This window comes from Hypoxylon fragiforme (genome assembly GCF_022984875.1).
Source record: "Hypoxylon fragiforme strain CBS 206.31 chromosome Unknown GGS25scaffold_2, whole genome shotgun sequence".
Taxonomy (NCBI): Eukaryota; Fungi; Ascomycota; class Sordariomycetes; order Xylariales; family Hypoxylaceae; genus Hypoxylon; species Hypoxylon fragiforme.
In genome coordinates this window covers 4437021-4448319 of record NW_026054757.1, presented here as the reverse complement: position 1 = coordinate 4448319, position 11299 = coordinate 4437021, and the positions used below count along the sequence as shown (strand labels likewise).

Sequence of the window (11299 nt, the reverse complement as noted above, 5' to 3'; positions counted from 1 at the left end):
CCTAACCTAACCCTAACCCTAACCCTAACCCTAACCCTAACCCTAACCCTAACCCTAACCCTAACCCTAACCCTAACCCTAACCCTAACCCTAACCCTAACCCTAACCCTAACCCTAACCCTAACCCTAACCCTAACCCTAACCCTAACCCTAACCCTAACCCTAACCCTAACCCTAACCCTAACCCTAACCCTAACCCTAACCCTAGGGTCATATATCCGGCAAGTTCATATCTAAACAATAACATTAATAATTTCGATCCGTTTTAGTCTTTCCTCCGCCCTCACTCGGAGGGTTAGCGTAATGAAATTTAAAGTTTTCGCTCTTGTCGCGAAGATAACGTTAGTTTATCTCGAGAAGGAGTTTGTGCAAATCTAGTGCAGAGCCAAAAGTAGAGAATTATAGTTATAGCCACGACCGCAGGAATGGCCTAAGCGATGTTAGCTAACTTCATCGTGTCCAAGTCTGTTAACATCGACGGTGACGACTAAGAGGCAAGCAATAAGAGTTTTGTCATAGGACCAGACCCATGTTAGGACATGGATGGACATGAATAGCCACTCCCGTGGATATTCATAGCTACTGCCATATGGGCATCGCCATGGCTGCTATTGCTGAACCTTATATATCCATGTATATATAGCTAGCCTGAGTGGTCGGGAGCTCCGCCCTCTTCCTCTCTTACAATTCATTCTTTTGACTGTTGATCCTTTATCTGTGGACTGGCATTAAGCCTCACACCCGACGTGATATCCCTATAAAGCAGGAAGACGCACCACACTCTTCCCATGTGTCTTCCCTTCTCCTCTTTCTGCTTTAACAAGCATCATTCAGGAACCATGACAAGTTTTCCGTGCATTTGAATTAAGACATTTCGTCCCTCTCGGCGAGGATGCAGACATGTTCATTTAGGCAATTGCAATAGCAAGCCTCTCCCTTCACTGCCGCACATCTACGTCCAATAATTACCGTCTGCGAAGTTAGGTTGTACTACCTGTAATATCATGGCTGAAATCCAGCAGTTGCATAATATGCAACTGACGTTCGGGTGTATGTTATTCCCGCCACATAGTCGCATCTGGACAGCGCAGTTCAGTCCCCTTTTGAGGCTGTCTTGACTCGCCCGAGCTTAAGGCGGCATAGAAGCTAACACCGCCTGTAATTACGTATAGACCATAGTACGCGGCTACTAATATCCTTAATGTTTAGAAGCTTTGACAAGCTGGTAAAATATAGAGTGATGCACTTAGCATCACTCATAATTAAACCCAATTCCACCATGTTCCTTATTCATATGATCGTAACAAAGCTGTGCTCCTTCAAAGGTTCTTAGACAGACCCAGCAAATATGCGCACCGCACCGACAAGTCATATGATTACATCCATCAATCTTTTCCAAAGGAGTCTTACATTTAGGGCAGTCCTTGATACCAATCTCTCTCTTCACTCTCTCCAGGGCCTCGTAACGCCCCGTAGACACATCCTGGTAATCCGCACATGTCATAGTTCCATGTTGGGTATGGCATGCTGTACACACTGGTACTAGACATTGAGGGCACGTTCGCATTTTGGGGGTGGAATTGATTCGATAGAAAGATCCGCAGTCGACAGAAGGACAGTATTGGAAGACCTGTGGATGAAGCCGCATGTACGAAGCAAATGATTGCTCTAGCAGCTCCTCAAATGCGGCCGAGGAGAGGTGTTCCTGCAATTCCGGGAGGCCGAGTGTCTTACCACATCTTCCTGACTCTCCAACACAGGAAACTTGGACAACCATTTCCTTCGTTGTAGCTGACATGCATAAGTTTTCGAAGCAGTCTAGACAGTACGCATGACCGCATTGGGTCTCTATTGGATTCTCGGCCTCGTTCCAGCAAACGACGCAATCTTTCTCGTTCGAGACGTTCATCTTCTTCGGGGTTACTTCTCTATTATTCAAGATGTCGATTATAGTTTCGTAGTCCCTGACCGTACCGATCACGACCACACGCTTGGGCGTCGAAGTAATGTCGAAGCTAACTTTCTCAGCTTCAATCTCGTTTTGGAGTCTATTCAAGCCCCCCTGGAGGACCCAAGAAAATTCATTCGTGCCCAGGTCGATATTGAAGTGCTCATATCGATCGTCTGCCAACAAGCCAGCTATCTCGATTTGGCAACTCTCACAGTTCTTTCGTGATCCGTACAGTCGAAGCTGAGACTTGACTCTGTTTCGTGCGATAACTACTCCAGTCTGGTTTCCTAACTCCCTCAACCGATGAAGGAGAGTTCCGTTGCTGCGTAGAGCCTGATGCCAAAGAACGGAACTGCCTTCCTTAGCTACCATACCGGACATGATATTCGTGATGGTATTCTTCGCTTCCGCAACATTGGTGGCCCCTTCCCCTTCAATCTTCAACACACGATACCATTTAGGTGGATCGGAGTTCTCATATGCAGTAAAATGCAAATGTGAGTTCTTCCAACCTCTAATGTTAGCTTTGAGCTCCGGCTCTATTGCTTCGTAGATGTTTGCGGGCACCTTGAACTTCGCTGTATAGACAAGCTGTACAGTGAGCTTCGCCTTCTTATTAAAACTGAGCTCTGACTTGTCCAGGGTTCGTGCGGCTTCCCTGGCGTCGTCCTCATTCTGAAACCGGGCACTTGCTTTTATGCGTTTACCGGTTATATCAGGGGTAAGCTCCCACCATTCAAGGGGGCCAATAGAGGTGAACAGAGATTGAATCGAGGCGGAACAGGTCTCTATATCAAGAGAATATGTAGGGTTTCCAAGCTCGACATTGTGCGGCCTATGCACATTACGAATTGACTTGAGGACGTCAGATTCCGTGGCAGATGCCGGCACGTCTGTTAGGCACACGGTCAGTTTCACACCCCGAGTTGGGTTACCACACTGAACAGTTTGGTTCAAAATTTTGTACGTTCCGTCTTTGAACTTTTTATTCACGCGTTTGGCTATCTCGCCACTGCCGAAATTGAGCCACACTATTCTGCTGGCCCTATGCCAAGAGACATGCAGTTTCTTACAGTCGACACGAAGACTATTCGAATCCGAGAATAGTGGCATATCTATCGGAGTAACAATCGGTTCCATGTTTTTATTTAGACGTGGAGCAATCTGTGAGCCAAGTTTCTTGCCAGCTGCCCTAGCGAATTCGGGGTCCTCAACTTTTACCAGAGCGCTTGATAACTCTGCTTCGCGAGTAAACTGAATATCGGTCTCACTTGGTATGTTGAGATTATGGGAACGGAGGAGGGCCATTAGAGACTCTCGCGTGCTATCACGCGGTAGCGGACTGATTTGGACAGCTGAGAAGTCAGATGGTAGAGATATCTTCGTGACGAGTGCACCAGCAGCGAAGTGAACCAAAGCCCCCTTATTGGCACGAGTAAGCTCCTCTCTCTCAGGAAGCTTGTGGATCTAAGACAACGGTCAGCCATGAAAGAGGTTACTTCGAGCAATCATACATTAGTCGCGCCTTGAATGGAAGTCTGGATTTCCCGATCACGCTCGTGGAGGTAGGGGCAGAGTTTATCCTTCAGACATTGCCCACGCAAAAAATACCGACACTTCACCCGGGATCTCGAATCATCTGATACTTGGGATTGGCCAGGTTCTCGTAGGAACAGCCCGTCATAATGCTGGCCCTCCTGTGTTCCACCTGGAACAAAACTAGATGCTTTAGGGTTCATTTTAAGTTGCATAACAACTTTTCATGAGCTATGGGAAGTTCTGTGGATGATGAAGCCTGACAGAATAAGTAAGGATGTAGGTTCCTCCAAACTTTCAAGGTTGGTATGGCAGAAACTCGATCGGGTACCGATGTTTGGCCTACCAGTAATAAACGGCAGGCGATATTGAATTTGCGTCACAATCCTACCTGCTGTGTAGGTAACAGGACGGCAGCTATGCGCTCCCGACCCGCGCCACCTACTATGTGCTTTAAGTACCTATGTAGGTAGGTTAGTTAATCATTAAGTACCTCATAAGATATCTACATAAAGTAGCAACAACTAATTTCTCGCTTACGGTGCTGTAGCTGAGGCTCTTTGCTTACAGCTATACCCCTCGCTCGTTGCCTTCCTTACAACCGCCAGGCCTCCTCCGACTATTACCTATTCTTGAGCCTATACCCTTCTTTCCTATCCGTCCCCTCGGGCAACGATATGACTTCCGGAAATATACCTATCCTACACGTTAGGCACAGCCCCGAGTTCCAGCTTCCCGTTGCCGACTGTCGTCTCCGTCAGGGAGACAGACCATGTCTTGCTATGGTATACACAGTGTCGTATACTAGTCGAAAACCGACTCATGGATATGGATATCATCCTCGCTCCCAGAAAACATGAAAGCCGAGATACCCTAGGTATATTATGCTATGTCGAGAATCTACTTACATATATCTATCTGCAATGACTGTTGTTGTCATCTGTCGTATAGGCTACTAGACTCATTAGGCTAGCGTCATCGCTTGGCAGCCTTATGTAGGTAGTATTGGCACTGCGGCAGCGTGGATAGGAATAAAATAAGCTTTCTTCCATCTCTTCTTCGGTTTCTTGGTTTCTTGGTTTCTTGGTTTCTTGGTTTCTTGGTTTCTTGGTTGCTTCAGCCAGCAACATCATCCGTTGTTTAGGGAGAGTTTTAGGGGTTGTGCCGGGCGTTTAGCGTGATAGATTCAACTGATTTGTCTGCGACGAACAACCCCGCACTCACAGCGCCTAACATACATATGTATCTCCCTAGTTATGTGCATATTAGGTAATCTACCCTAGGTTAGGTACAAACTTCATGTAACTCAATTGACTTTGGATTCTTTTCGACCTGTTACTGACCTGGGAGTCTGGGACAAGTTTCCTAATGTACGATTTCGTTAAATTCTATACCTGCCCTACTACATACAGTAGCTGAGTATTGCAAAACTACCCGCTTCTCAGCGTCAGCCCGCCGTCAGGGTACACAATGCCTGCGCCTCCACTTTGATCGAATGTCATCAACTTTCAACGGTGGAGTAAACATTCGTACGAGTCTTTAACACAATCTACTATACGTCGTAGCTCGCTCACTGCTACCACTGCTACTTGGCCTGACTCCAACCATCAGCTGCCTACTACAGTAATCCACCCCGTAATTACTCCTCGTTCTGTTACGGGTTGAGATTTGGCTTATGACATCTCTGATTTGCTCAACCTGTTGGGGTTCTTCAACAACGGTTAAAATAATTGTCTGGCTGGGGGTTAACGTGCTTATAAGCCTCGTATCACACTTGATGGTGCCTGGGCCCTGGAATGCATCAGCGCATTCGAAGAATGAGAATCGCATACCAGGATCTCGGATCCACTGACAATCCGCAATCCGCAATTCTCAATCCACAATTCACAATCCATAGTCCACCTGCCATTAAAGTATTCGGCTGATTCGGTAGCGATAGTAATACGAAGAGGAGCAGGCATTCCCTGTCCCAACTAGTGGTCTAGGTAGGTCGGGCCTGGCCGGCAACGTCGCATAGTTCAAAGTTGCTATTGAATTTTCCTTGCACCAAAAATCCCCTCGGGACGACATTCTGTAGCGATCAAGTATGTCCCGCTTATGGTGTGCGGGCGCCCCTACACCGGGATTGAGATCAGATCTCTCGTACCGGAAGCTTATCAACCTGTCGCGGCCCCGCGCATAAGTCGAATCCCACTCTCCTGCCGGATAGAGCCTAGGCGACGTAGTACTCAAAGGGGATGGGCGGAAGATCACTCCGAACTTGGCATGTCGGCGCATCTCCAGTGGCCGGGGTTTGTAGATTGCAAGTAAGTCAACATGGCTGGAGACCGCTTTCGAGCTTGGTTCATGTAACGGTGGTAAGGTGGTATCGCATTGACTAGCATCGCACGCAATTATAATATGTAAGGGTTCGTTACTTACTACTACGCCATTGTTATTAATTTGCTCGTCAATCCCCTCACAGCCACCAAGAGGAATCCGTTCTCTCTTCACCTTTATCTGACTCGTTGGCTCGGGTAGACAGGAGCAAAACATACTCGTGCAACTCCGTGTGAAATCGTCAATATGCGTTTCTCCTTCCTCGTCCTTTACGCCTCGGCCGCCACGGCCAAGGTGATGGACAGTCTCGCCTCCATCCCCAAAGGCTGGAGTGTGGTTGCCCAAGCCTCCCCAGATGAGTTGGTATCGTTGCGCGTCGGCCTCCCGCAGCAGCATGCGGCCGCCTTGGAGCAGGCGGTCTTGGAGATCTCAACCCCCGGACATCCAAATTACGGATTACACTTGTCGCGTAACCAAGTCCGAGCTTACACGGCACCGACAGAACAATCAGTCTCGTCCGTTGTTGATTGGTTAGCTAAGAGCGGTATCAAGTCTTCGGTAAACAACGACTGGATTAGTTTCACGACAGATGTCAAAACTGCCAACGAACTACTCGATGCGAAGTTCACCTGGTACCTGTATGAAAAGGACAACAGTCCTAGACTTCGCACCTTGTCATACAGCATCCCTGATGAACTTTCCGGAAGCATTGACCTAATCCAACCCACCACTCGATTCGGTCAGCTCGGCGCGAAGAAGTCAACTATCTTCGAAATGCAGATTCTTGAGGCTGCGGAGGAGGACGAAGTGAAGACAAGCATGGCGGTTGAGGCTGCAGACTGCAACCCCTCCAGGATCACGCCAGCTTGCATTAAATCGTTGTATAATATCAAATACACCGCGTCACCTGAAGGGAATCTGGTTGCTTTCAGTTCTTACTTGGAAGAGTATGCGCGATACGATGATCTTGCATCTTTTGAGTCACAGTATCTGCCGGCAGCTGCCGGCCAGAACTTTACCGTTGAGCTGGTCAATGGAGGGTTGGATGATCAAGATAGCAATGATGACAGTGGTACGTTGTTGCAACCCTTTTCGAGAATCCTAAAATGAACCATTTGCTAAACTACTGCGCAGGGGAGGCAAATCTCGACGTGCAATACATCTTGGCTGCTTCGAGCCCTGTCCCAATCCGCGAATACAGCACTGGTGGTCGTGGGTAAGTCTATAATAACGCTACAACCCTGATTGATAGAATATAGCTAACTTGTACATGAAGACCCTTGGTTCCTACTCACGATCAGCCCGGTCCTTCGTCAAACGAGCCTTACCTGGAATTCTTGACGTACCTTCTCGATCAAGATGATTCGGCCTTGCCTCAGACACTCTCCACCTCTTACGGGGAAGAGGAGCAGTCAGTACCGGAGGAGTATGCCCTAAGAGTCTGCAACCTGTACATGCAACTCGGAGCCCGCGGTGTCAGCGTACTCTTTTCATCAGGTGACTCTGGGCCAGGCGACTCTTGCATCCGGGAGTCCGACCAAGCTCCGTACTTCCAGCCCTCTTTCCCTGCTGGCTGCCCTTACGTTACCGCCGTCGGTGCTACTTATAATGTTTCTCCAGAACAAGGAGTAAGCTTTTCAAGCGGTGGTTTCAGCTCGCTTCACGCACAGCCAGCTTGGCAGGCAGAGGCCGTCAACTCTTATCTAGGTTCGATAGGAAACACCTACTCAGCATACTTCAATAAGTCCAACAGAGGATTTCCCGACGTCGCAGCGCAAGGAAGTCGGTTCGTGGTAGTTGACAAGGGAAGAACCGCCCTCCTATCAGGCACGAGTGCATCGAGTCCGGTCTTCGCTGGAGTTGTCGCTCTCCTGAACGCTGCTCGAAAGAGCCAGGGTGAACCTCCTCTGGGGTTCCTCAACCCGTGGTTATACAACAACAGCGCAGCCCTAATAGATATTACATCGGGCTACGGAAGCGGCTGCTCAGGCAACTCCGCTTTCCGCAATGGGGCAAGATGGAATGCTACTGCAGGATGGGATCCGGTTACAGGATTAGGAACACCCGACTTTGCCAAGCTGCTTGCAGCTGCTGCGCCTGGAGTGGAAAACGCTTAGGTTATACAGCCCAAATGTTTATATAGCGATGGTTATGCCCTTACTGGGTGAGCACCTACCCATGTAAATATACCTCACAAAAGTAATATGATCGATCCTCCACATATACCAACCTGTCAACCAGCTTTTGGTCAAAAAGCGGGGGACAGGCGCGAGCATGCGTAATGTGCAATCCTTTTAGCTTTCGCTTCTAAAGCAGAACATTGAATCAATTCTTGTACCTATTCTATAACCAAGTGTTGCATGAGCCACTAGTCCCATCAGGCTAGCCTCATGTTTGGCACTGCGCCAGCGTAGTTAGGAATAAGACAAGCTTTCTTCCTTCTCTTCTGCCGTTTCTTGGCTGCTTTAGCCAACAACACAAAGCCTTGCCTAGCCTTGGTATTCTAATCCCAGTTGCCGGAACCCATGTTGACAGTAGCCTTTTCCACCTCCCTCTGCATGTCTTCGATGTTCCAAGGCTCATATTTGTAGCCAGGGGGGTAGTTTGGCGGCACAGTGTCCACTTGGTCGAAGGGAATTCCTTGCCTGATGGCATCGGCCATCTTGTCATAGTTATCATAAGCATACTGCTCCGGATCATGCTTCCAAATCCAGCTGGGGAGTTTTGGTTGCGCTAGCTTCGGGTTGAGCTTCACCTTCTCCCAGTTAGTATGCTGGAGTAACTCAGCATTGGCAAACCCCATCTTCTGCGCACACGAGCAGCGAATGTAGCGGAATCGTGCGTGCGTACGAACTGCTTCTGGTACATTGTTCTTTCCAGCAATCTGTAGGCAAGTTGCCAACGAGACTGCGTCCTCGATTGCTTGCGTTGCGCCGTTTCCAGAAGCGGGCAAGAAAGAATGAGCAGCATCACCGATGAGGACTACTCGGTCACCCGGCGACGTCCAAGAAGGCTGTGGATTGCGCCAGAATAGTTCAAAGTTGACAATGGTGTTATCAGGTATCAACTTGACGAGTTCCTTGATTCTAGGGTCCCATGGAGTGTCCAACCCTTTGTCCATGTTGTTTAAAACATCATCTGCCCCTACTGTGTGGTTCCAGTTCTCTTCCTCGGACCCTGTGACCTGTCCCGTGTTAGCGTATTGAGTGACGAGAGTAGCTAGGTGGATGTGATACTTACGTCGTGATTCATAAGCCAGACGCACGTCTCCTTACGAATAAGCACCATGGCGTACATCCCCGGGCTAGTGAGTTACGGTTATTAGCTACACCTCAGACGATTGAATACAGCAGTTGCATTACGTACCCTAACCAAGTTCTAATCATTGGTTCATTGTTATTCCGACCAGCCATCTTTAGAAATTCTTTAAGCTCGGGATTCTTGTCCAGATGATGAGTTGGAAACGCTGCCCGCCACATGGCTCTACCCGAACTCATCGCCCTCACTTGCCCGCCTACCAGCTTTTGGCATTTGGAGCCCACGCCGTCTGCAGCAATGACAACGTCCGCTTCGAAACGGTCTCCCTTGTCTGTTACGACACCTGCCTTTTGACGTTCTTGGTCCTCGTAATAGTCGACAACCTTCTGACCAAACTGGATTTTGATGCCTTGCCGTTGTACCTCGTTCAGGTACATGCGATAGATGAGGGGTCTCATCTGAAAAGCGCCCGGTGGGGTGTTTGGGTCCATGCCAGCTTGTCTCAGGCGATCGGAAACCTTCAGCGGCGTTATCATATGTTCCCCTGAGTGCTTGAAGGTCTCGATCCAGGCATTGTTCATAGATATCAGCTCGTACTCTCTCTGTAGCTGTGGCCAGTGCCGGAAGAACTTTGTAGCGCTATGTCCCATAAAATACATGTCCCCTAACAACAGAGAAGGCCGAAGTCATTCGATCAGCTTCATTTTCTCAGTGTAGTTCAGGTGATACGACATGTGTGAAGATGCATACCTGCAGTGTTTATATCATCGTGACGCTCCAGAACGCGTACGTTGTGTCCTTTACGAACACATTCGATCGAAGCAGTCAGGCCGGCAAGCCCAGTGCCAACGATAAGTACGTCGATTCCGGAGGGCGGGTATGATCCCACCGGGTTGCAGTCGCTTTCTAGAATAGAGCCCATATTCTGTTATTGACCTTTGGAAAGCTTGGGGAGAAACGAGAACGTTGATGGAGGATTAGGGGTAATGTTCGTTTAGATTATATAATTTGAACGTCGCTCAGAACATAAGAGAACGTCGCGACTGGTAAGACACCCCCTCTAGCTCTCGAATCCTCCTCGGGCCCGAAGTATATTCACACCTGCTCAACCATGTTTTGCCTGGACACGTAATTGGGTCCTTTTAGTCAGTTCTAACGACAACCAAAATGCGAGAACCCCACACATCCGGGAATGGATACTATAGATGGTATAGATGGTATAGGAGGGATTCCGTCAGGTAATACGCTTCTCGGCGGTACTCCATAGTCTCCGTTCGACACACCCTATCCAAAGTTCTCCCCATGTATTTTATATTTTCTCGGGGTTCGTCCAACTTATATATTCTATGATACTAATGTGCATATTGAAAGATTGTACCTATTATTTTGATCATTTTCACATCTACGCTGAATCTATTACAAACCCCAATGTAAGATCCTTTTAGAAGATCTGAGTTCAAATCCAGTACAGATAGATACAAATTGTAGGGGACTGTGATAGAAACGAATATAACAGGCCCAAGGTGCCGAAAGGTGTGTTTCACTCTTGGTGTAAAATATGAAGGGTCTTTCCCCCTTAGGCTGGTATGTGTAGTGTACGAACAATAAGGTTATTCTACAGATTCTTATAAATTATGTCGTTGCTTAAAAGAGCTTAGCATCGGGTTTCGAACAACTAAATGCCTGAGGATTTATGCATGAAGGCACGGGAGCCGCTGCTGGATCTATCCGTAACGAAAGTTAAAACCTTGGATACACTTTAAAGTGTGTGGAAATATGTATCATTCACATGCTATGAGTAGGTGCCTTATAGACATGATACTTCCATCAATATCACCATAGAGTTCCAGTCGGTAGATAACTCTGCCTTATCCTAGTTACATATACTTAAAATTGCCAGATCGAATTGTAGATAGAACGACTCGATTAGTGTTGCAGGTGCCTCAGGCACCATAGGCTCCACTAGAGCCATATGGCCCATATGGCCATATGTTGGCACTCCGCCACTGTAGTTAGGAATAAAGCAAGCTTTCTTCCTTTCCTCTTCTTCTTGGTTGCAGCAAAGATGCAACAATTAGAAACACAACAATCTGTAAAGATTGCGAGACGCATTCCTGTACTTGACTCTTGTCACATAATGTATGTGCATCTTGTCACGCTTATATGTACGAATGTAGGTACCAACCTATGTTTATTGATTCGGAGTTGCAGTTCCGGAGTTATTATCGTTATAAA

At 47.8% G+C, this 11299-nt stretch overlaps 3 protein-coding genes across 3 annotated transcripts; 1 reads left to right on the top strand and 2 right to left on the bottom strand.

Annotated features, from left to right (window-relative positions):
• Positions 1 to 1045: 1045 nt before the first annotated feature.
• On the bottom strand, positions 1046 to 3906 carry GGS25DRAFT_155284 (uncharacterized protein). The gene is made up of 2 exons (XM_049256441.1): positions 3466 to 3906; positions 1046 to 3418 (listed from the first exon to the last, which is right to left on the bottom strand). The coding sequence occupies exons 1-2, from the start codon at positions 3700 to 3702 to the stop codon at positions 1253 to 1255; spliced, it is 2403 nt and encodes an 800-aa protein (XP_049120793.1). The 5' UTR covers positions 3703 to 3906; the 3' UTR covers positions 1046 to 1252.
• Positions 3907 to 6052: 2146 nt separating this feature from the next.
• On the top strand, positions 6053 to 7923 carry GGS25DRAFT_518908 (tripeptidyl-peptidase; the record flags this gene model as incomplete). The annotated part of the gene is made up of 3 exons (XM_049263616.1): positions 6053 to 6878; positions 6941 to 7022; positions 7083 to 7923. 3 exons carry the CDS (start codon positions 6053 to 6055, stop codon positions 7921 to 7923), a joined length of 1749 nt encoding a protein of 582 aa, XP_049120792.1.
• Positions 7924 to 8309: 386 nt separating this feature from the next.
• Positions 8310 to 9986, bottom strand: GGS25DRAFT_529603 (FAD/NAD(P)-binding domain-containing protein; the record flags this gene model as incomplete). Its single annotated transcript, XM_049265300.1, has 4 exons — positions 8310 to 8990; positions 9047 to 9110; positions 9173 to 9728; positions 9815 to 9986. 4 exons carry the CDS (start codon positions 9984 to 9986, stop codon positions 8310 to 8312), a joined length of 1473 nt encoding a protein of 490 aa, XP_049120791.1.
• Between the last annotated feature and the right edge of the window lie 1313 nt (positions 9987 to 11299).

What these genes read in the sequence shown, in the direction of transcription:
- GGS25DRAFT_155284 (XM_049256441.1), bottom strand. Translation starts at nt 3,702, where the DNA reads ATGCAACTTAAAATGAACCCTAAAGCATCTAGTTTTGTTCCAGGTGGA. An exon ending in CCATTCAAGGCGCGACTAAT is followed by an intron (nt 3,419 to 3,465) that starts GTATGATTGCTC and finishes CCGTTGTCTTAG; the next exon opens with ATCCACAAGCTTCCTGAGAG.